Below are 22,257 nucleotides of genomic sequence, written 5' to 3'. Positions count from 1 at the left end.
GCGCGGGCAGGGAGCGGTTCCGGGGGAGCGCGCGCGGCCATGGAGCGGTTCGGGCGCGAGTACGCGCGGCTGTGCGCGGCGGCGGGCGCGGCCCCGCAGGAGAACGTGCTGCGGCGGCTGCGGGAGCCCGCGGGGGCGCGGGGCCGCCTGGACCTGGCGGCGCAGAGCCTCTCGCTGCCCACGTGCAGCGCGCTGGCCCGGCTGCTGCCCGGTGCTGCGCCCTTCGCCGCGCTGGCGCTCGGCGACTGCGGCTTGAGCGAGGAAGGTGCGCGCTGCCCGGAGCGCGGCCGGCGGGCCCGCTCTCCCGCTGGCGCCGAGCGGGGCGCGGCGGAGGGGCGGGAGGCCGCTCGTATTTGGGGCCGGCCAAGGTGTCCAGCCCGTGACCGGGCGGGTGGTCACGCACCCCTCGGTTCTCCCTCCGGCGGCGAGGGCGGCTCTGCTTCTGTTGGCCGTGGACGGACGGGGCGATCCGGCCGGTTAAAGTGGCCGGCAGTGAGGGGGCTCCGTGGGCAGCACATCCGTGTCCGCTGAGCCTGCCTAGACGTGGGCTTTTTTCAGGGCTGAGTCAGGTAGATGTACGAGCTGACAGGTAGTTCTCTGCCCGGACACCTTTTTGAGAATATATAAACAGTCTCCTGCCCTGAAAACTCAGGCTCAAGCTTTCCAGCGGCAGTGGCAGTTTATCAAATAATTTGTTTATTGCAGCCACGTCTCCTGAGCTGGCTGTTTAACAGAATGATACGCTGGGATGATATGCTGCCGGTTTAGGCAGAGAGTTTCGCAGATGAAATAAACAGCTTGCTTTATATATATATATATATATATTTTTTTTTTTTTTTTTTTCCCTGCTCAGGTGTAAGACTTTTGTTACATGGTCTTTGCACCAACACCACAGTCAAATCTTTGGATCTGAAGGTGAGTCTGTTTGAAAAGAATTAACAGTGTTCTGTGATGGAGAAGGAAAAAGGAGCATGGGAGCATAGGCTTAACAAGAAAGAGAATTGGACAGTCCTGGTGCAGGATTGTTCAACAAGATGCATACTTCTGTAACATTTTGTTCTTAAGTGACTCATTCCTTGACTCGTTAACACCATGTCACAATTTTCCGAAGACACTTTGCAGATCATCTTTATCCACTTTTATTCAGTTACTCTATTTTGATAGGATGCTATTGCCATATACCTTTTGTCAGTTGCTGCTTGGGTAGATGAGGCTTATGTAGGCTTTTTTTTGGGATTTCTGTATTGATCCGTGAGTTACTAGCTGTTCTACTTGTGTTTCTGTCTTTTGACTACTGTGTGCTTTGAACTAAGCATCTGCCTCCAGATGTGATTTTCTCTCTACTGAGAGTGACTTTCTGTCTGTATTCCTCTGGCATACAGCTGTTCCCACAGTCACAAACTGCATCGTAACTTTCTTACTCATTTGTGCTAGTGTTAACAGAGTCCTTCTTAATGAAGTGTGTTAAAATAGTTATGCTTATCTAGAATCGCCGTTTTCTGTCCCATCATGGCCCATGCTGATCCTGGGCTATTTTGTGATTTTTGCAAGCTCTCAGTCATGGTGCCCTCATAGGACCAGCGCTGCGTATGGATCCACTGTTCCTCCAGGGTTTTCATTTTGTGAAAGGCTGACTGATAATGTGAAACAATTGTTTCACAAATGTTGATTGGACCATCTTTGCCCGACTGAAACTGGCATTACAGCTGGGATGTGTCAGGTGGTGTTCGTGGTCTAGGTGGACTGGGACAAGCTTAGCCTACTGATCACCGGGGGCTTCTGTTTCAGGGAAATAACCTGCGAACCGTGGGAGCTGAGGCTTTGGGAAAACTTCTTAGGCAGAACAAATCCATCAGGAGGTAAAAAAATGTATCTACCTCTCTTTGTGCTATTCCTGCCAGATGGAGCATGACATTTGAAAAGGATTGAGGGTGTTTTTTGTTGGGGTAGGAGGAATGCCAAGTGGTGCAATTTCTTGTGAGGGGCGGGAAAGGCAAAGGCATGAAAACTGGTGGTGCTCTTTTGGAGGGTGCTGGGCCCTGGCAGCATCCTGCTCTCTGAAGTCCACTCACAGAGCTGGGTGTTTGACCGGGTATACCGTGAGCTGTGTAGCATTCAAGGTCACACAGCTGTCTATTGACTCCACAAACACCAATCCTGTCTGATTTCCCTAGCTTAACCTTAGAGTGGAACAGCCTCGGCATGTGGGAGGAGGGCTTCTCCTTTTTCTGCCAAGGACTGAGAGCAAACAACTTTCTTCAGCGTCTGGATCTGCGCAATAACCAGATTAACCATCAAGGAGCTGGAGAGCTGGCCATGGCACTGACACAAAATACCAGCCTTCAGGAGCTGGGTAAGAGTTCTTTGCCCATGTATACATATATGCATGCAAACACACTTGTATCTTCAGGTTTCTTGCCTCAATTTCTTCCAACTGGTCAGTGTCATTCCCAATTCCTGTCAGTCTGGAGTGCTTTGCTGCCTTTGTGCAGGGAGTGGTCACAATCCCATGGCCTTTAGAGAGTGGGAACTGAAACTGGAATATCTGGAACCAAACCTGTAGATAAAGACCTGTGTACTTGGAGCAGAACTGTCTTTAATGGAGGAAGAAGTGTTCTCATTCCTATTTGTGGTTGCTGTTGGCATGCCTCATGACAGACTCTTGATCCTTAATTCACACTCGCTTTGTCCTTATATGGAATTTTGCTGGAATTTCAGGAGAATGTGGCTTTTGTCACTGATTCTTTCTCATCCACAGATTCTGTCTGTGGAAGGAAGGCTTGTGAGAGCCAAATGTGAGACGCAGACTTTGGTAGATTTGCAACTGTCATGGCTTCCTGCAGCTTACTAAAGATTTATCCTTGCCTTTCCTGCTTTGTCACTTTCTCTGCCTGTCATTCATCTTGAAAGGGGCCACAGTATTCACCTGTGTTTGTGCTGGGACCGCCTGGGATCAGTTAACTGTGCTTGTTGATACATAAAGAGCATGGGTTCTCTTGAGCCCTGTGTTTCTCAGCAGATATGTGACTGCCATGGTGAAAGTTTGCTTTCTGTGTAGATTTGCGATGGAATAACATTGGGCTTCTGGGTGGCCGAGCTTTGCTGAACTGCTTGCATAGCAACAAGACACTGAAGAGGCTGGAGCTGGCAGGGAACAATGTTCCTGGTGACATCCTGAAAGCTGTGGGTAAGTGTGATGTGTACAGTAATGAAACACCTAACTCCGTTCCCATTCCAGCACTTGGGGGATATAGGGCACTTGCTTCTCCAGAAGAGAGCTAACCCTCTTTCTCTCCCTTTCTCAATAGCATTTCCACAGTGTCCTATGTCACCTCCTCTTGTCCTTTAGTGAGGGCTACTCAAGTTGGAAGTGTCACTTTCACCAGCAAAAGCAAAAAAAAAAAAAACCCAAAAAACAACAAAATTTGATTGAGTTATTAGAGATTGATGTGCCATGTGAATGTGGGAGAACCTGAGATTTTGCTCATAGTTTGCCTCTGATGAGCCAAGTTTTGATGTGGCTTATGCAGCACATCCTGTGTCATTGTCCTGCCCACAGCAGAGTTAACAGCTTAACAGCTTTCCTGAGGGTGTTGATTACCCCACACACACTGCTCTCTTTGATCCCACCCAACCTTGTGATGTAAGGTGGAACTCTCTCTACATGGGCCAGCCTGAGAAGGGCAACTTTCCAGGTGCTTCTGATATCTGGTGGTCATCCTGAGTGCTTTCTCTTCCAGCAATGCTTGCTATTCTGTTGCTTTAGAAACTTGTGCATGTTCTCCTGCTCTTTCTGCTTCAGAACAAGCCTTGGATCACAACCAAGACCGTGAGGCTATCCTGAGTGAGGCCCAGAACCAAGTGAACATCCTCAGCAAGGAGGTTTTGAGTCTGAAGGATGAGAAGAACAAGCAGGTCAGCAGATGTTGGCAGTTCAAATGGGGTCACTGGAGTCCTTTGCTTTCCTTTGAGGTCCCCACAGAACATTCAGTGATAGTATTAATGTGTACCTGAAGTTGCACGTGCATTTTTTTATGGGCAGGCACACAACATAATTTAGTACATTGAGTCTGTCCTCTGAGCCAGGTTATTCAAGTGACAGTCTGGGTTCTGGAGGAGTTTTGGTTATTTGTGCTTTTGTTTATTCTTTTGCAATTTATTTGATATTTTCCAAGTGGTGTAAACCCAGAGATCTGTTTTTCCATCTGACACCTCAGGATGCAGAGTCCCTGTAGCTGATGATCTTATTCAGATGTGCTAATAAACCAATCAGACTTCCAGTTTGCTTCCAGTAGAGTGGTTTTGTTAAAAGAAAGAGAAAGATGAGAAATGTAAAGGTTTGTAGCTGATCCAGTTAATTTTCTCACTGAATTTTGCCTTGCTCACAGTTCATGGATTTTGTGGATACTGTAGACAAGCAGAAAGAAGAAAGAGCCAGGAGTGAGAAGTGAGTTAGATTCTAAATGTTTTCTGCTCTTTGATGGCAGAATTGAGCACTCTCCATTTCCTGGCAGAAATTGCTCACCTTTTTTTTTTTTTTCCTTTTTTTTCCTCCCAAATGCAGAATGTCTGCAGCACGAGTCAGCCAACTGCAGGAAGCATTGGATGAGCAGTACTCCATTATGAATTCACTGAAAACCAAGTATGGAGGAGGAAAACCTTTGTCTTCCCACTGCTTGTGCTGTATAAGCAGTGCCGAGCAGAGCTTCTAAGAAGGGGGATAATCTTGTAGGGTAGCTGGATTACTATTTTGGTTAGTTCTGCAGTAATATCCAGAAATTACAGTCAGATCAAGCCTTTGAGTTTGCCACACCAGATACTTAGCCTGCTTTTAAGTAAAATTACAGTGCATTGGTGTAAAAGCAAGTGAATTACAGAAGGTGGGAAGAAAGAAAAAGGATTGTGCAGATGGGATGGGGACATGTTCCTTGCATGGTTTACAGCCTGGCAGGAATCTCTACCTGCTTCCCCTGACAGCTGACAGTGTTCTCTGGGAACCACTGCAGGTATGGAGGAGTCTGGATTGGGAACAGTGGGGAAGAGGTGCTCAAAAGAAGTGCTAGATTATGGAGAGCCATATGCACATGGCCGTGGTTTGACTTCAAACACTGCTGAGCCTGCCTGGTTTAGTTCTGCCAGGTAAAGGCAGTGTTTTATGCCATGCAGTGATGTGGACATGTCCCTCTTGGACAGAAAAAGCAAATTGCTTCTGCTACTCACGTTTAAAATCCTGTGTCTAATTTTAAACAACTTTGCAGTGATATAAAATAGCCAGCTTTGTTCTGTGGGAGCAGGCAAATCCTGGAGGGGTCTGGATGGGGAAATTGGCTCATGGAAGACAGTGCAGGGCAAATGCAATGGGCACCAGAACACTGGGGCCTGAGAAGTCCCAGGTCACTGCAGATGCTGCTGTGTATAGAGGTCAGTGGTGTCCTTTTCCCAGAAGCAAAAAATGCCTCATTTAGGTAGCCTGATGTCACCTACTGCAAGATGGACATTAGCACCTTGTACCAGGGCATAGAGCTCTTGCTGCAGTGTCTGCCTTGGAAAGGACTCCATAAAGTGCTTTTCTTTATAGGCTGCAGATGACTGAAGCTGCCCTGGCTCTGTCTGAACAGAAGGTGCACAATTTGGGAGAGCTGGTGAATGCCATGAAACAGGAGCAAAACTCTGTGTCTGAGTGCCATTTCAAGGAGCTCCAGCAACAAAAGCAGGTGAGCTGGATAAGTCCTAGTTACGTTTGAGATCAGGGCTATAGGTCATAACTGGTTTGTGTAGATTTGGGGGATGCTGGATGCAACAGGCAAGCATGGTTTTTACCACTACTGGTTAGCTAAAGCCACCACGACAAAAATTCTTGTGTAAATTAGATAGATAGTTGCCAGGTGTGAAGAGGAGCCCTGGTGTTTGTGGTGTAGGTTGGATTTAGCTGGGTGTGATGTTGGTTGGCACAGGTTGGTAGTGCAAGAACTAGGGGCAGTACAGGTTTTTAATTTTGGTTCTTTTTGCAGGAAAGTGCTGATCGGGAAGGTAGGCTTTTGCATGACTTGTCTGCTGCCAGTGAGAAAAATCTGCTGCTGAGAAATCAGGTAGGAAGCCAAGTCCAAGTCTGAGAATTGGCACTCGAGCATGTATAACATCTGCTCCATATGTATGGTCTCTGCTTTGATCCTCTGGTTGGGTGTCTCTTCATTGTCCTATGCAGCCAGCTTTTTGTGCTAATAGGAGAAGAAAAACCTTTGTGGTGGTAATTTCCTTATGTAGGTGGATGAGTTGGAGAGGAAGTGCAAAGTTCAGCAGGATCAGCTGTTCCAGGTGAAACAAGACTTGACCAACACGACAGCAGAGCTGAAGCTGCGGGCTGTGGAGGCTGAAGGTGAGGGGAGGAGTAGAAACAGCTTGTGGATACCTGCGGCTGGGATCATTGTTCCTGAGTCAACAGCACAGGCAGCCGAGGAGAAAGGGTTGGCAGAGTGTGAAAAAGCATGAATACAGCTGTGTGGCAGGAGTGCCAGAGTTGTGATATGCCTGCTTTTAATCTGCAGAACGTCTGGAAATGGAGAAAAGAAGATTTAAACAAAGCCTTGAAGACATGGAATCCCTTCGGGTAAAAGAGGTAAGGATGGGGTTTCTGCAGCATCCTGGTTAGTCTTTCTTTGGTCCTGACACATATCACCAGTGGAGGTCATTGTTTGCTGTAATGTACTCTTAAAAAAAGTTAAAAAGTTAGTGGGCTCAGATTTATTGTGGGAATAACGGGCCATTTCTTCAAGCAAAGCCTGACAGAAGAGATCACAAGACTTTCTACCAGCTAGTAAAATTTTCTAGCTTTCAAGAGTATGGGCCAGAGTGGTATGTGATGCTACAAGAGAGGCTGTGAGGCTGGCCTTCGTGTTGGTCTGTGCACAGAGGTAATTACAAATAAGGAATATTTTCCTGCTTCTGAAATAAATACATTTTAATGTTTTAATTGCTTGTACACAAGCAGTCCTTTAATGGGGCTCAGCATGCTAGTTCCTTCTCTGTTATGTTTCAAAGGGGGTTGTGTCTGAGTGTGGACAGGCCAACAGACCAATTCTCTTTGCAGTGTTACTGAGGTTTGAAATCTCTCCAAAATAAAATTATACTAATAGATTTCTCTGAAGATATTGAAATCTTTTAAGAAAAGCCACAGGCCAGGAGGATTTTACCAACATTACAGCTAGGAAATGAATCTGTTGTGTTTTGTATCACTTGATAATGAGAGCTTGGGACTCCCTCCTTGTGGCCTGGGAGGGATCTCTGTCTAAAAATTCCTAGTTTCTAGAGCGCAGATTCCATCTGTACTGCTGTTTCCTAGTGGAGTTCTGGGGGAGGTAAAAATTTTACTTTGCTGGTAGGTGGGTCAGTGAGAGGATGCTTCACTATCGTGATGAGAAGTCCTGCTGTTTGCTTTTCCTGGAGATGGGAATGGTTTTCTGTCACTTGCTGGTTTCTACTGCTTTGCAGGTGGATCGTATGGCACAGCAGATGGAGGCCAGTGAACGTTCCATGCACGACAGGATCCAGAGGCTGGAGGCCATCAGGATATCTCTGGACGAGGTGAGAAAAAGTGCTCTAGGCACGTTTGAACACTCATATAGCAGTGCACAGAGAAGGCTGCCAGGAAAGCTTTGTGGAGTCTCTGAGTTCTTCAGACTGTGTAAAGATTGTCATGTGCTGTAAGGAGGAACAGAAAACAGCAGTATACCAGCTAAAATTATTTTTACTGCTTTGGATTAAGGAAGACAGTTCCAAGGAGAAACTTGTAAATTCAGATTGGACAAAAATAAGGATTCCATTTAACATGGTTAGAGTCTTACTAAGATTTGACTTTACAGGATTCTCATGTTGTCACAAGTAGTGTAGCATGCTTATCCATATCTATTTCCCCAGCTACATCCAGCAGTGCTCTTTCCTATTCCCTTGTTTTGGAAAGGTTTAACCAATACTTGCCCTCATATAACTGAAATTTGCATTGAACTTAGATAGCAGTCTTGAACTGAGGAAAGGTTTATCATCTTTCTTCGCTTTTGCTGCCCCTGAGTGAGAAGGAGAGCTGTGTCATTTTGTGGCCTGCGACTGGAAGCTGCTGGTGTTTTCTGGTCAGTGTGGCAGCAATGCATCTTTTCTGTCTGGAATGATTTTCCATGTTTCTGTGGCAGGAGCTGAGCCAAGTCAAAGCAGCTGCACTAACTGAGCGAGGACGGGCAGAGGAGGAGTTAATAAAAGTCCGGAGTCAGGCACGCTTGGAGGAGGTAAGGACCTGTCTCTGGGCCTGTCCCTGTGGGAAGGAAGTGGTTTGGCTACCTAGTCTATCTTTTAGTCTTGGGGAGCTGCTAACTTGCTCCTCTCTGGGTTTCACTAACTCACAAATGGTGTGATTGCCGAGGAAGGAGCCCTGAAAAATCTAATTTTAACTATCTTCAGTAGTAACAGAACTGATATTGTTATGGCAGATTGAAGTTGCCAACATCTGAAGCCAATGGCAAGATGTTGATCCTTCTTTTTAATGACAACTTTCATGGGGTACTTCTGTTTCTCTGAACATTGAGAAATTTCTTCAGGTGGCTACTGCTGCTAGATAAATAAAGGCACTGTAGTATTGAACTCTGTGAAAATGGCAGTGAAGTTAATATCCTGTGAAACTGAACAAGGGATGAGGAAAATACACAAAAACTGTTAGAATATTTACTTATTTGTAGCATCACAAAAGAAAATGCTTCATTGAGTTACAGACATAGAATTACTGAGTTACCGCCATGTGGGATCCAGCAGTTGCTTAGTTGCATGCAGTGGTGCTGCAGAGCCATGTGAGGTATGGAGGAAGTGAAGGTAGAGCACTGGTTGTAAACACTGGCGGTGGCATCGGTGCATCTGCCAAGGACCTGTCTCTGTTTCTCATTTGAGTGTTTTGGTCTCTGTCAGTGTCCTCCCTGGCAAGAGGAAGCTTCTTGGAGTCACTCCTGAGTGCAAGGAGCAGGACTGTGTCCTGTGCTTGTCAGTGCCAGTTGATCCTAATAAAGGATTTACTGTATTAGGAACAGAGACGGGAGAATCTCTTCACAGGAATGAAGTGGGACTGTTTAATTTTCATTTTCATTTTCCTTCGTGTCTTACAGCAGCAACGACTAGAACACCTAGAAGAGAAGCTGCGGCTGATGACTGAGTCAAGGGATGAAGCTCAGAACTGCTGCCTTAAGCAAAAAGAAATGGTTGCTGAAGCCCAGGCCAAAGCCAAACAGTTGAGCCTGTATGCTGATGGGCTCAGGAGGAGGCTGGAGGAACTTCAGCAGGTAGTTTGGACGGGAGTAGAGATAGTCACCACAGGGCCAGAACAAGTTGCTGAAGTTGTTTGGTTGTTCATGGATTTGTCTTTGTGTGTCAGGACCTGGACAGGAAGGAAGAGGAGAAAGTGACAGAGCTAAGTAAGGTGAAAGTGGAATTACAGGAGCAGATTGGGCACCTGGAGGCTGAACGCACAGCCCAGGATGGGCTGAGAGAGAAGATTGCAGCTCTGGAAAGACAGCTGAAAGGTGATGGATCCTTTCATGCTTCTCAAGTGGTAACTCTGAGTTACCCTGCATTAGGCCTGGAACTGAGCTGTGCTCACGGGTAGTGACTCACAGGAAGCAAGTGCTTCCTGCCTGTGAGTACACCTGTGAGTTGTAGTCTCCATCCACATGTATTTACAGGGATTCCTGTCCTCATTTTATAGAGACCAAGACTCAGATGACCACTCAAACCTGCACAGCAGGCAAAATGTTTGGATTTCTTGCACAGTGAAGTGTGCATACTGTCTGTGTAAAACCTCTCATGTTGTCTCATGCAGCTCCTCTTGTGTGCTTGCTGACTGCAGCACTTCCATTGCCTTTTGCCTGCTCTTATTTATCCCAGGGATACCTTAATTTTCTTTATTAATGCTGCTTTTTCACAGCCCTATCCAGTAATCACCGTGAAGCACTGCTGGACAAGGAGGGTGAGATCTCTCTGCTGCTGGAGAAACTGAGAATGAAGGAGGCTGAGATCTCCAGGATGAGGGAAGAGGAAGCCCAGCGAGCAAGTTTCTTGCAGAATGCCATCATGGCATATGTGCAGGGATCTCCCTTGGGAACCCACAGTTCTAGGAAGTGAGAGTGTGCCTTAAAGGATCCAAATACCTGCTGTCAGGGAAAGGGTGAGCAACTCAGGTACAACTCCTTCTTCCTAAATGGACAGTTTTATCAGAGTGGGGTGACACAAAGGCTCACAAATAGACAAATGCTCTTGCTGTTCAGAAATCTTCCTCCTGGCAGCGTAAAGAAGAGGAGGAAACAACCTTCCAGGCCTGTGGGTCTGAGTCCATGATGTCGAGCCCCTCCCCTGCACTGCCTCAGCCTATTGGTACAGGGGGTTACTGGTTACTGGGGGGGGTTTGTATGTTCCCTGGCAAGGTCCTGCTGCAGCATTTATTTGGATGCCAGGGCTGTTCACAGAGAAACGTGAGAAAAAGCGACAGGAGTGTTTACAGTTCCCTGTGGGCCGGAGCAATTTGTCTTGCTAATGGGATCCTGAAACTGCTGGAAACACCAGATATTACCCATTTGTACTTTTTCACCCAGTGTTTACAGACAGAAGCAGAGTCTGATGGGGCCCTCTCTGGCTTGTTTATCCTCCCTCTGTGGCTCTGGCTATATTGGTGGGCCATAGAAACACATTTGGCATGGACAGAAACAGCTGCACCGAGGGGCTTCGGTGCAGTGCTGTCCATGTCCTCGTGGAACAGCTGGGCCTTGGCAGTGGTTCTACTTCTGCAACAGTGAGTGGCAGGGAAAGGGTGGGTGGGTGATTGGTTGCCAGCATCTGTGCTTCTTCACTGTGAACTGCAGCCCTTAGCTGAAGATGTTGTGGCCAGTATTGCTACAGGATTTAATTTCACTATGGCAAATGGCAGAACTGTTCTCCTGGCTTCTCAGGCTCATAGAACTGAGTGCTGTGGCATTAACCTGGAGAGGAGCGATGTTTCTGGTGTGACACTGGGGAGGTGCTTCTCAGAGCACAAAGAGGAGAAGGTGGTTCCTCTCCTGGCAGTGCAAGTCCTTGCATGACCTGGAGAAAAGGAAGGGTTACTAGAGTCTGAATTGGGGAAAGCAGGAGCTGTTGTCAAGCCAGCAGTATTGAGCCTTGAGGGAATTCTTCCTGTAAGTCTGGGGTGGGAACATATCTTAGAGTACATATTTTGAAAGACACCTGGAAAATGAAAGTTTCTGTGTGGACTGGTTGCTTTGTGATCATTTTTTATACTGGGTTTTTCTCTGTTTAATAAAGAACTTCTGCATTTTGGCATTAGCACTGGACAGTGGCAAACTGTATGTTTGGCTGGTGTGGAGGGTGGGGCCCTCTGCTGTGTTACTCTCCTGAAGATCCTGTCAGCCTGTCCTGCAGCTAAAAGGCTGTTACAGGTGGATGAGATGGGGATGGTTTTGGTTTTGGCCTAAGATAAAAGCAAAGAGGTTGGGAAGCTGTTCCCTAGTCATAACCAAGAGAACCTGTGGCAATAGCTACTTCGTTTGTGGCTGCTGGGCAGCGCTGCAGACCCGCAGGTAAGGGAACAGCGAAGCCTGTTGTTTTCAGACAGGGCCATTACTGTGGGCACCTCTTTTGCTGGCAGGGTACCTCGGGGAGGTGGGGGAAGCCAAAAGCCGTCTTCCTGAGGGATTTTTCCTACTCCATTTTTGTTCCTCAGCAGCTCTGGGCAGATAACGGTGAACTATGCAGCTACAACGTAACCAGGTTTTACAGCTTTGTCCTTGGGCCGGTGGGCCCAGTGCGGTACCGGCCCCGAGCAGCGCCCACCGCTTCTGCCGTGGGGCGGGGCCGCCGCTGCTCCGAGCCAGCGCCCGCGGCGGAGCCGCGTCCGGGCCCGGCGGGGGCGGAGCCGGCGGGACACGGGCCCTGCCCCCGGTGCTCGGCGCGGCTCGGCCCGGCCCGGCCCCGCCCCACCCCGCGGGCGGTCACTGCGGCGCAGTCGCGGCGCCGCCATCGCGGGCAGATGCAGGCGATCAAGTGTGTGGTGGTGGGCGACGGGTGAGTGCGGGAGGGGCCGCGCCCCGGCCCCCGCAGCCCCGCACCGAACGGGCCCGGCGGCGCCGAGGGAAGGAGGGAGGGCTGGCCCGGGCCTGCGTCCCGGGAGAGATGCTCCGCCGGGGGAGGCCCCGCGCCAGGCGGCGAGGCTCGGTCCGGCCTGGATGGACGAGGGTCTGGCTCGGGTGGGGCCGGGCCGGGGGCGGCGGGAGCGGGGCCGGCGGGCCGAGTCCCGGCGGGAGGCCGGGGCCTTGCCGCGGCCCGCGCAACCCGGCCCCGCTCCTTTCATCGTTCATGAGCTCGGGTGCTGCTTGGGTAGCAAACACAGGCCTCTCCTGGGTTTTACGTTTGCCTCCTTGTAGGTGCCGGTATTTTGCTATTTTTCATTGTACCTTGATTCCTGACGGAGTCCTCCCGAAAATCTTAATGTTCGCAGGTCTCGTATGTCCTATTGTTGATTGTTCTGAGGTGAAATGCGTTGCTCTTTCTGGTTTCACCATCTGCTTCTTGTCACGCTTTTTGCTTTTTTCTTAAGGCTCTTCCTAAATGCCTTTTTTGGGGAGTACATCTGCCTGCAAGATGCAGGCATGCACTAGATTTATGCTGCTTTGTAACTTTCCTAGCTCATCCTGCATATTTTTCCTCACAATTCCAGTTTACTTTTCTGATCACCTTAGCAAGAACAGAGCTGAGGTACTCAGACCTAAATGTGAACTGGTCTTAGGCAGGGACTAGATTTCCCCTTTCTCGTGCATGCCACCCTGTCAAATACACATTTGCGGTGAAGCCTTCTAGGTTCCAGCCTGTGAGGGCTAAAGAAGGGAGGGTAGGAGAAAGCACAGCCTTGTTGCAGAGGGGAGAGGAGTGACTGGGAGCTCAGGATGTTGGAAATGGAGTTCAGCTGAAGGTTTGCTGTTGTGTCTTTTGCCTTAAGACTAAATCAACAGTGCAGACTAAAAGAAACACATAGATACGCAGGTTTTTGTGAATTACAAGTGTCTCTGTTTGGTGGGAAGAGAAGTCACACTTAAGGAGGAAAGTTGGACCAGTCAGCGTAGTGGTTCTTGACAAAACTTCTCTCTTCTCAGACCGAGGGGACCTAATCCAAAGGAAAAGTTGTAATAGTGGTTCATTTTCTCTGTGCTTTCTGTCATCCTGGTGTGTGCAGGGGACTGTCAGCTCTCTTCCTCTCTTATGTCAGTCTGGCTGCAGAATTGGGTAGGGGATGCCCATTTCTGCCAGCTATTCAGCTTCACCCAGGCACCTGAAAGCCACCTTTCCCTGGCACTCACAGTCTTTTTCTGGAAGGTTATCTGCAGTTTACAACTTTCTCAGTGATAAAGAGGTTGCTCACACTGCTGGTACTCCTGTTCTTACAGCGAAGCTCTCAGTTAGGAAGTCTGCAGGACTGGTTAAAGTCCCTGTGCTCACACTATTGCTGGCCAGGCCAGGCCTGGCCCTTGCCAGCCGCCACTGCTGGGCTGACCAATCCCACCAACCTTCAGCAAAGCCCTGAGCTGGTGTTTTTATCCTTTTTCACTATTTTTTTCCAAACTGACAGCAGTCAATTTTAAAGTCCATTTTTGTTTATGGATAATTACTTTTTCTCCTTTGTGTTTATTGGTACTGAATTCCTATATCTGAGGAGCCTGCAGAATTCTGCATTGTTGCATGTTTGTTAACCTCACTGTTTATCTATTTTGCTAAATTACTATGCATCTGTTGAGCCCATCACACAACCCTAATTTATTCCCTCTCTTGGTTCATGAAACAACTGTATTTTGACTGATGTCTTGCTGAGGGCTGAGTGGGTAGGGAAAAGGAGTGACAGAGAGCAGGGTTAGGAAGCGCTCAGGCAAGGTGCTCCTTTTGAGTTCAGGCCATGTCTGTGACAACTAGGGAATTCCAGCCTGCAACAGGTTTGTTTTCTCACATGGTAGCTTTTTACCAAACCGTGTGTTTTCGGTGGGGGAAGGGTGAATTTTATTGCCTTAGTGCTCCATGCTGTACCCTTCTTTATGCTTGTCACTCTTACCCTCTGCAGGGCTGTAGGGAAGACCTGCTTGCTGATCAGTTACACCACAAATGCCTTTCCTGGAGAATACATTCCCACCGTGTAAGTAATGGCCCTGGGCTTCAGTTGCTTTTTGATCTGTATGATTGTGTGTGTAAAAGTTTGGTTTGTATGTGAGGAAGTGGCTGTTGCAAATCAGAGTGTGAACTTGACAGGTAAGGATGATGCTGTGGCTGAGTGTGTGAGGAAGGCAGATTGTCCCCACTGGAACTGTGCTGCAGTATCCTTTCCTGATTCACTGCCCCTTTGAATTCCATATAAAGATGTGAAGATCACCACAAAATTGTCACCGATGGGGACTCCTCGTTTGCAGGTTTGATAATTATTCTGCCAATGTGATGGTAGATGGAAAGCCAGTGAATCTGGGCCTCTGGGATACAGCAGGGCAAGAAGACTATGACCGACTGCGGCCTCTTTCCTATCCACAGACGGTGAGTGCTGGGCTTGGGCTGCCTTGTGACTGTTCCCTCTGAGACAGGGAGGCTCCCAAGGACAGGCATGGTTCTTTCCATTGAGGAAAGTCTGAGTTCCTGCAGCTACACCCATAATTCTGGTTGCTTAAGAAGTATCACAGCTGATTGTCTCCTAAGAGATTGTCCTGTTCTAGTCTCTTCTTTGTAATGGTCTTTGAAGAGTTATGGGTGCCCCAGGGAGGCTCAAGTAAAAGGAATGCTGTAGGGCTGTTGTGCAGCGTAGCCAGTTCCATATTCCCGTTCTCTCTCAGGGGGACAGATCCCCGTTGGGCTGCCCTAGGAGTGTTTCTGGGTGTAGCAGTTCCTAAGCAGTTGTGCTGCTGGTGAAGCCCTTAGTGCTGTTAAGATGTTTGAGGCCTCAGGCTCGCTCTGCTCACAATGCAGAGCCCAGCATTGTGAAAGAAGATGTAATCATACACTCAAGGTCCATTCCTTCCCTCTCTGAATTAGTTTAACACGCTTAATGGGGAAGAATTTCTTAAGGCCACAGCAGTCCTTGCTTGTGGGAGGAGGTTGTCCTTTCTCACGCTCCCTCTGCAGCCTCCCTTCACTCTAGCTGTTTCTTTCTGCACAGCTGACCCTCTTGTTTCTGCACAGGATGTTTTCTTGATCTGCTTCTCCCTTGTGAGTCCGGCCTCCTTTGAGAATGTCCGAGCTAAGGTAAAGTATTCTCCTCCTGGGTGAAACAGTAGAATGGAAGAACAAGTGACACTCCCTGCCCCACCCAATGCCACACCTACAAGCCCAAAACTTCAAGCAGTAATGTGTTGGTGAGGGAAAATCATAGTCTGTAGCTTCTAAGTGGGGCCTGCTTTTTATTAATGACTTCTTTGGCTAAGTTATTGCCTTTCTGAATCTGTGTTTTAAGATAAAGGATGTCTTAGAAGCTAAAATGCAGTTAAGGAAAGCACTGTGTGCAAGTTGGCTGGCAATGTCTGTCAGGATTCTGTGTCTCAGTGCCTTCATTATTACATCTGCACCAGTCTCTTTTTGCAGAGGATATTAGAACTGTAGGTAGCAGTATCCTGCTCAGGTGTTGCCACCATGTCAGTAGTGAACCTCTTCATTCCCAACAGTAGGAATGCATCCTTATGGATATGGTCACTCATATAACTACTTTTCTTATCATGCCTCTCTGTTTCAGTGGTACCCTGAGGTCCGACACCATTGCCCAAATACACCTATTATCCTGGTGGGCACCAAGCTGGACTTGAGGGATGATAAGGACACCATTGAAAGGTTACGTGATAAGAAACTGGCCCCCATCACCTACCCCCAAGGCTTGGCCATGGCTCGGGAGATCGGTGAGTCTCATGAGCAGGCAGATGTCGGTGGCACTGAGCTTTGTGAGTGGGTGAGCGACAGTGTATGGTGGTAGAACTGGAGTGGTTGAGCTGCAGCTCTCTTTCCCCAGGGTCAGTAAAGTACCTCGAATGCTCTGCCTTGACGCAGCGGGGCTTGAAGACGGTGTTTGATGAAGCCATCCGGGCTGTGCTCTGCCCGCCACCTGTGAAGAAGCCTGGCAAAAAGTGTACCATGTTTTGAGCGCTGTGGCCTTGGTGTTGGCTCAGCATGCTGTCATCCTCTGACAGATTGCATATTAAGCTGGGTGTTTCTGAAGGGGGCTGGGATGTGTAGGGCCCTTCATCATGTACGAAGTCAGTGTTTTTTAAATGTCTCTTTGATTTAACGTCAGTGTTGATGTGAAGGGGCAGTGGGGACAGGAGACCAGCTGGGGACTATACAGCCCCCAGGGGAGGTACAGCGGGGAAGGCAAGGTAGCTCCTTCAGGCAACAAACTGTTTTGGCTCTCCTGAACTCCAAGTGGAAAGGGCTGAGACATCCATCCTGTTCTGGAAACACCTGTTTTCAACCTGCAGGTGAAACAGGTGGTGAACATCTTGGTGGGAGTGGGGAGGGAGCTGATTTCAATGGTGCTGAAAGACAAGAATAGCTGTGAGGATGGTAGGGTCGCCTTGCCCAGCCTGCTGTGGCTAACAGTTAACAAACTGGTGCTCTAGAAGAATGTTCCTGAGACTGTTAAAGAAATCATAACCAGCCCTGGAAGGGGTCAAAGTAAATGAGAAGCTGAAAAACATTAGGTGCTTTACTGGGTACTAGCCAAACTCTGTGAGTGAAACAGCTCTGTGCAATCAATGCATTTGCCTTTTTGTGTGTGCACACCCTAGGACAGCATGGTGCTGCTCCCCCCCATTAGTCTTTAGCAGGGCCTCCCCCCAAAATCCAGTCTCTGCAGAGCAGGGCTGGGGTTGTTGCCTCTATTTTTTTTTTCTACTAAAGACAACAAAGGAAGCAATGAGGAGTCTGCTAACTTCTTTCCCTTCCCACTGAAAATGCAGACAGACTCTGTGGATTTGGATGGAACAGGGAGAGCTTCTGAAGGGTTGTGAGGGGGGGAACAGGGTTGGAAGAGAGGTCCAATTTCTAATCATCATGTAGAGTGACAAGATAAAACCTTATTTGGTGCAATAAACATTCTCCATGAAGGTGTATGTGAGCTTTATTATATAGCAGCCTTGCAGAGCTGATTTCCTGCCTCACTTCTAATACAATCTTCAGCCCTGCTGCCCCTCTGGCAAGAAGCAAGTCATTGTTTTCTATCCAGTTTACATCTAGGCAGTATTCATATGAAAACTGAGGTCAGGTGTGAAATGCAGGTGTCATCTTAGGAGACAAGAAAGCCCCCGTCAATCATCAGTGAGCTGCCAGTTGTCATGGCACTCTTGTCACTCAGCAGGAAGAGAATGCTGTTCACCACATCATCCACCTCTGCAACCAAACACAGAGAACATCTGATGCCCACCTCAAAGTGTACCAGAAAAACAAGCACTTAAAAAGGTCTGCCTTTGACCTCTACAGGTAATTAGAGCCAGAAAGTGTTTCTGCCTTCAGACTGTGCTTGATGACGTGTCTGGGACAGTGTGGCTGAGAGCTGGACATCAAAGTGTCCTTGTGATCAAATGGTGCTTAGGTCACAGCAAACACCCTGTCAGGTTTATGAGCAATAGAGTAAGTTCATTTCACTTGTCCCAAGATGAGGAGGCTGTAGAAAAAGCGAGAGGAGGGTTGATTCTCACCCTGTCCTGGTGAAATACTGCAGGAATTCAGCCAAAAGGCATTCAGCAGACCTGAATGCCCAAAAATCAGCAACTTCCAGCTGTGATGTCAGTGCGAAGGCTTGGAGAAAACATGAGAGCACAGCCTGGGACAGATGTACATCACTGACCTGCAAACTTTCCCAGGGGAATCCGATTAATCATGGCAGCAGATTTCTGAGGGTCACTCCAGTTAATTCTCCCCATGTCAGTCATAACCACGGTGGGGTTCACAGTGTTCACCCTAATCTGGGACCAGGAGCAACAAACAATCTAATCCAACTGCTGTGGTTGTGCTCAGGTTCAACTTTCACACTTTTCTCTCACAGACTCCTACCTTGTGGGGTCCCAATTCCATTGCCATTACTTTGCTCAGCATATCCAGAGCACTTTTTGTGGAACCTTTAAGCGAAGGGAAGAAGAGGAGATATTTAAGTGCATAGCACCTGGTCTGGAGGTGCTATGGAACGTACAGGTATTTTGCAGCCCAAAACTGGCAGCTGGCAGCTTGGTGATTGGGTCTCCAGCTGGTCAGAACTGAGAGGGGCACTGCTAAAGCTGCACACACTTACAATAGACAGCATGATCCCTCAGTGCACGCTTCGATGCCTGGCTGGAGACGTTCACAATAGCTCCTGGCACCCCCTGTGCAATCATCTGCCGAGCAACTATCTGGGAGAGGGAGGAGAGGAAAAAAAAAAAGGAATGCCAGAATCCCAACAAGAGAAATCATTATTTCACTCCATAGGAATCTTGCTGGGCTATTATGGTAGACCAAAGAACTAAAACATCTGGAGGAAGCAAGTCCTCACTGCCTCCTGCTTACAAGAGAGTCAAAGCAAGAGTGTGAAGGGACTGTACATGTAGTATAAACTACATGTAGTTTGTCAGATTGACTTTGGACTGCAATCCTTTCAGCCCCCACAGTGGACATATACCCCTGCTATGTACAACAGTTTAGTCACTGCTATTCATGGAGGCAGCTGCAGTGACAGTTCTTCCTCACCTGGGAAACATGAAGCACAGCCCCAAAATTCACATCAAGAGACCTACAAATAAATCAAATTTAAGTTACAGAGTGGTTGTAGCCCAGCCCAGGGAGCTGTTTTGGGAGGCAGCAGAGGACAAGTGCTGCTGGTCTCTTGGAAACACTGGTGATACTCTAGGACATGGACAGAAATGCCAAGTTGTCAGGAGAACCAGAATGGTCAGGTGGGATCTCAGCAATGAACCAGAACCAGCCATTGGCTGCAAGCCTGTCAGTGTGCGAGGAGGTTGCAGGCATGCATCAGGTACATTTTGCACAGGACTCTGCTCTTCTGCAGCCTAATGGAATTCCTCTGTCAAAGTTTAAACAGAGCCCTGGGCTTCAGCCACGGCAGATGACTCTTAGGTCAAGCAAACCCTTCATACAGATTTACAAAGCAAAGTTGCTGTAAGGTGGGTAGAGGCAGCATTTCTTCTGTTTGCCACATTGTGCTTCCTTAGTCAGGTTTCCACCTGCCAATTCTGCAGAATGATCTTAGTAGAATCCATACATTTGATGTTCTAGTCACAAACCTTTATTACAGATTCTCAACAGCCATTTTTAACATAGGGACACAGCATGACCCATTTTCTCAGAAGGACGTGGTCAAGATAGCCTGTATCCTAAAGTGTGCTCACAACAAAGCTTAGACCTTTTCAGAGAATAAATAAGTCATGTTATTGTAGTTAGCAAATTTAATTTCCCACCATGACCAATTTTGCTTCCTTACCTGGCTTTGTTGTCTCTATTTCTGAATTGTCTTAGCAACAACTGCCTTTCATTTTAACCGAGCTGGAACTAGACTGGAAGCTCTGAGCTTGATGAGCAGCAAAGGCACTCTCCTCCCATGCCAGGTGCACCCTGCCGTTCTGGAGGTGACACTGCACGTCCTGGCTACTTAGAAATGGATGTAAAAGCCAGTGCTTTGTTTCCTTTTGCTGTTTAAGGGGTGAAAGGTGATGATGTAAAGAATGAAAAGACAGTAAAGAAAAAGGACATATGCAGTAACAATCGACCACTGGGCATTGCTAAAAGTGTGCATGTCAGCCTGTCCAGTGTCTATACACCAGTTGCTGACTTTGTTCTTGCCAACTGCTTTCCCTCTAATAACACCTTTTTCTGGAAAGCTCTGCCGCCGTTTTGACGTTCACAGCTTTGTAACGCCCTGGCGAGCATCGGCTCCGGCGAGCATCGGCCCCAGAGGTCCCGGTGGAGCTGCGGGCCGGGGCCGGACACTCACCGCTGCAGGGCCGAGCGCGTCACCTCCAGGAACGGCTGCAGCTCCGCCACCGCCGCGTTGTTAACCAGCAGCTCGAACGGCCCCGCTGCGCCCACCGCCGCCTCCACAGCCTCCCAGTCCGCCAGGTCCACGCAGAGGGTCTCGATGCCCGGGCACTGCGGCGAGGGCGGCGGCGGTGGGCCGGAGGGAGCCCGGGGCCCCACCGCGGGGTTACTGGGGCGGGGAAGGGGGGCGGGAGGAGCGCGTCCGGTACCTCCTGCGTGAGGCTCTCCAAGTCCGCCGCCGTTCGGCTCAGCGCGGTCACGCGAGCCCCGGCCCTGCTCAGCGCCACGGCCACAGCGCGACCGATCCCTGCGGGGAGACGGCGTCAGACTCGGCCCGGCCCCCGCCCCCGGCCCTCCGCCCGCGGTCACCTTTGCCGGCCCCAGTCACCAGGGCCCGCCGGCCGCGGAAGCTCAGATGCGGCTCCATGTCTCGGCTGGACTGTGGCCGGGGCGGGCCCGAGGCCGGGGCGGGCCCTGGGAGCGGGGCGGCTCCATAGGGCGAGCGAGCCGGGCAATCTTTCCCCGCTTCCGCCGGGGGAGCGCAGCAGGAAGCCGTCTCCAGGCTTATCCGGCAAGACAGGCAGAGGTGAAGTTCCGTGGCTCTCACTCGTGACTGAAGTATCATTTCAGCGACCACAGAAAACCAGGCTTTAAAAAGTCTGATGAAAAAGACCTGCCAGCTCTGCCCCCTCGAAGTTGCTGCTGAAGATGACAATTAAAATCCTCATTATCTCAATTCTTTGACTGTACTCTGTTAAGAAGCAGCTGCAAGGCTTCTTCTCATCCATCTCTGTTGTCCACATCCCAGTCATTGAGCTTACTTGCTTTTTGGCCCTTGGCATCACATGAACCTGACAGAAGGGCATAATTTTCTGGATTAGTGGGTTTATGGTCCATTTTTGATACAGAGCACATGTAAAGAAATATGACAAAACACAGCCTTTGACATATTTAAATATTTATTTTATAGAGTCACTTCATTTATGAAAAAGTAGTTTGATAAAAAAGCTGCATCTTGATAGATCCACACGGATTACTGCATTCTCAACACAAGAAACCTTGGAATGAGCCTGAGCACACTGAACAGTTTCCTGCTGCCCTGCAGGAGAACATGGTCCTTTTTAAGTTCCATAAACACACTCCCAGCTTTGAGGGCACTTGCCTCTTTGGCATACCTAGTGTGACCAGCGACCAGAGTGTGAAACTTCTACCATTTAGTTTTGCTGCCATCAATATAAAGTGTTGTCATTTTTTTAACTGCAGTTTGCCACAATTGCTGCCCAGTCCTTGCTTTGTCTCTGTCATCTTACAAAAGGCTGCTTCCAATGGAAGGGGAAGAAGATTTCCAACAGAAGAGTTCAGAAGCAGTGCTTGAAGACAAAATCACCTCAAGAGCTCATGAAGTTCCACAGTTTTCTGCTACAGGACTTTAAAACCAAGAACCTAACAATGCTTTAAAAAAATATATGGATACCAGGAAGCTCCAGAACTATTAATGACAAATAATTAAACCACAGGATGCCTCAATTCTAGTTAGCAGAAGATCTAATAAAGAGGTAGAACCTACTATGCCACAAATCCTCCTCTGTTTTCTGTGAGAGGCACACCTGTAACACTGTCAGCCCATTATGGAACAGCCAGTGTGCTAGCTGGGCTTTGATCCAGCTCCCTGCAGCTTTCTTATTTCCATACCTCATGTGTACCTCAGTACACACGATAGAAAGGAGAAATACAAGAATGAGCTGCAGGACTGCAGTAAGTAGCAGTCAGCTTGTTTGCTCCTCAGTAGAACTACCTAAAATCATGCAAAGAGGACAATGTACTGAGGTAAACACTGAAAAGTCTGTAAAAATGCAGGGAACACGGTGTATTTGAGGAGGCTGACCCCTGTGCTAAGTGGCATACTTGAATACACTACAGGCATTTGCCAGGAAGTTAAATAACTAGGGGAACCTCACAGTACAGCTGAGTGCAGCCATTTAGAAACCTGAAACTTCTGCTAGGTCCACAATCAAGCCAATAATCACCGCTTCAGGTCATACAATGGCATTCTATTATTCTTCCCTTAATTTGGCCTCAAACTCTAGCACTAAACCAGCAAGTATTTTTTATAAGAGTAAACAGTGATTTTGCAAAGGTGTATTTTTTTAAGGTATTCTTCAGGTCAGGTAGGGTTCGCACATGGCCAAAGTCTGGGCTAAC

The 22,257-nt window shown here is 48.4% G+C and overlaps 3 protein-coding genes across 6 annotated transcripts; 2 read left to right on the top strand and 1 right to left on the bottom strand.

The window, feature by feature from the left end:
* The first annotated feature begins 39 nt into the window (after positions 1-39).
* LRRC45 (leucine rich repeat containing 45) lies at positions 40-11,346 on the top strand. Of its 3 annotated transcripts, none has more exons than XM_053960121.1 (17): positions 40-265; positions 854-915; positions 1,789-1,859; positions 2,175-2,353; positions 3,059-3,187; positions 3,803-3,915; positions 4,389-4,447; positions 4,565-4,642; positions 5,579-5,714; positions 6,012-6,089; positions 6,265-6,376; positions 6,546-6,616; positions 7,489-7,581; positions 8,184-8,276; positions 9,141-9,314; positions 9,407-9,554; positions 9,956-11,346. In XM_053960121.1, the coding sequence occupies exons 1-17, from the start codon at positions 40-42 to the stop codon at positions 10,150-10,152; spliced, it is 2,019 nt and encodes a 672-aa protein (XP_053816096.1). In that variant the 3' UTR covers positions 10,153-11,346. The 3 variants fall into 3 exon arrangements, with proteins under 3 accessions (XP_053816096.1, XP_053816097.1, XP_053816098.1); XM_053960122.1 differs by lacking the exon at positions 40-265 and adding an exon at positions 357-589; XM_053960123.1 differs by lacking the exons at positions 40-265; positions 1,789-1,859 and adding an exon at positions 359-569.
* A 614-nt stretch (positions 11,347-11,960) lies between these two features.
* RAC3 (Rac family small GTPase 3) lies at positions 11,961-17,139 on the top strand. Of its 2 annotated transcripts, none has more exons than XM_053960135.1 (6): positions 11,961-12,084; positions 14,126-14,197; positions 14,469-14,586; positions 15,226-15,288; positions 15,773-15,932; positions 16,043-17,139. In XM_053960135.1, the coding sequence occupies exons 1-6, from the start codon at positions 12,050-12,052 to the stop codon at positions 16,171-16,173; spliced, it is 579 nt and encodes a 192-aa protein (XP_053816110.1). In that variant the 5' UTR covers positions 11,961-12,049; the 3' UTR covers positions 16,174-17,139. The 2 variants fall into 2 exon arrangements, with proteins under 2 accessions (XP_053816110.1, XP_053816109.1); XM_053960134.1 differs by having other exon boundaries at positions 12,012-12,063.
* DCXR (dicarbonyl and L-xylulose reductase) lies at positions 17,132-22,181 on the bottom strand. The gene is made up of 8 exons (XM_053960131.1): positions 20,425-22,181; positions 20,265-20,362; positions 20,012-20,166; positions 18,751-18,793; positions 18,317-18,416; positions 18,082-18,146; positions 17,876-17,993; positions 17,132-17,418 (listed from the first exon to the last, which is right to left on the bottom strand). The coding sequence occupies exons 1-8, from the start codon at positions 20,678-20,680 to the stop codon at positions 17,315-17,317; spliced, it is 939 nt and encodes a 312-aa protein (XP_053816106.1). The 5' UTR covers positions 20,681-22,181; the 3' UTR covers positions 17,132-17,314.
* Between the last annotated feature and the right edge of the window lie 76 nt (positions 22,182-22,257).

Source organism: Vidua chalybeata, chromosome 19 (genome assembly GCF_026979565.1).
Source record: "Vidua chalybeata isolate OUT-0048 chromosome 19, bVidCha1 merged haplotype, whole genome shotgun sequence".
Classification (NCBI taxonomy): Eukaryota; Metazoa; Chordata; class Aves; order Passeriformes; family Viduidae; genus Vidua; species Vidua chalybeata.
Note: the sequence above shows the minus strand (reverse complement) of the source record. Positions and strands in the feature narration are given on the sequence as shown.

Coding starts and splice junctions, on each gene's coding strand:
- RAC3 (XM_053960135.1), top strand. CDS start 12,050: ATGCAGGCGATCAAGTGTGTGGTGGTGGGCGACGG. Junction 12,085..14,125: donor TGTGTGGTGGTGGGCGACGG/GTGAGTGCGGGA, acceptor TACCCTCTGCAG/GGCTGTAGGGAAGACCTGCT. Junction 15,289..15,772: donor TTGAGAATGTCCGAGCTAAG/GTAAAGTATTCT, acceptor TCTCTGTTTCAG/TGGTACCCTGAGGTCCGACA.
- DCXR (XM_053960131.1), bottom strand. CDS start 20,680: ATGATACTTCAGTCACGAGTGAGAGCCACGGAACTTCACCTCTGCCTG. Junction 18,417..18,750: donor CTGTGCTTCATGTTTCCCAG/GTGAGGAAGAAC, acceptor TCCCTCTCCCAG/ATAGTTGCTCGGCAGATGAT. Junction 17,994..18,081: donor TGGAATTGGGACCCCACAAG/GTAGGAGTCTGT, acceptor TCCTGGTCCCAG/ATTAGGGTGAACACTGTGAA.
- LRRC45 (XM_053960121.1), top strand. CDS start 40: ATGGAGCGGTTCGGGCGCGAGTACGCGCGGCTGTGCGCGGCGGCGGGC. Junction 2,354..3,058: donor TACCAGCCTTCAGGAGCTGG/GTAAGAGTTCTT, acceptor CTTTCTGTGTAG/ATTTGCGATGGAATAACATT. Junction 7,582..8,183: donor TCAGGATATCTCTGGACGAG/GTGAGAAAAAGT, acceptor TTTCTGTGGCAG/GAGCTGAGCCAAGTCAAAGC.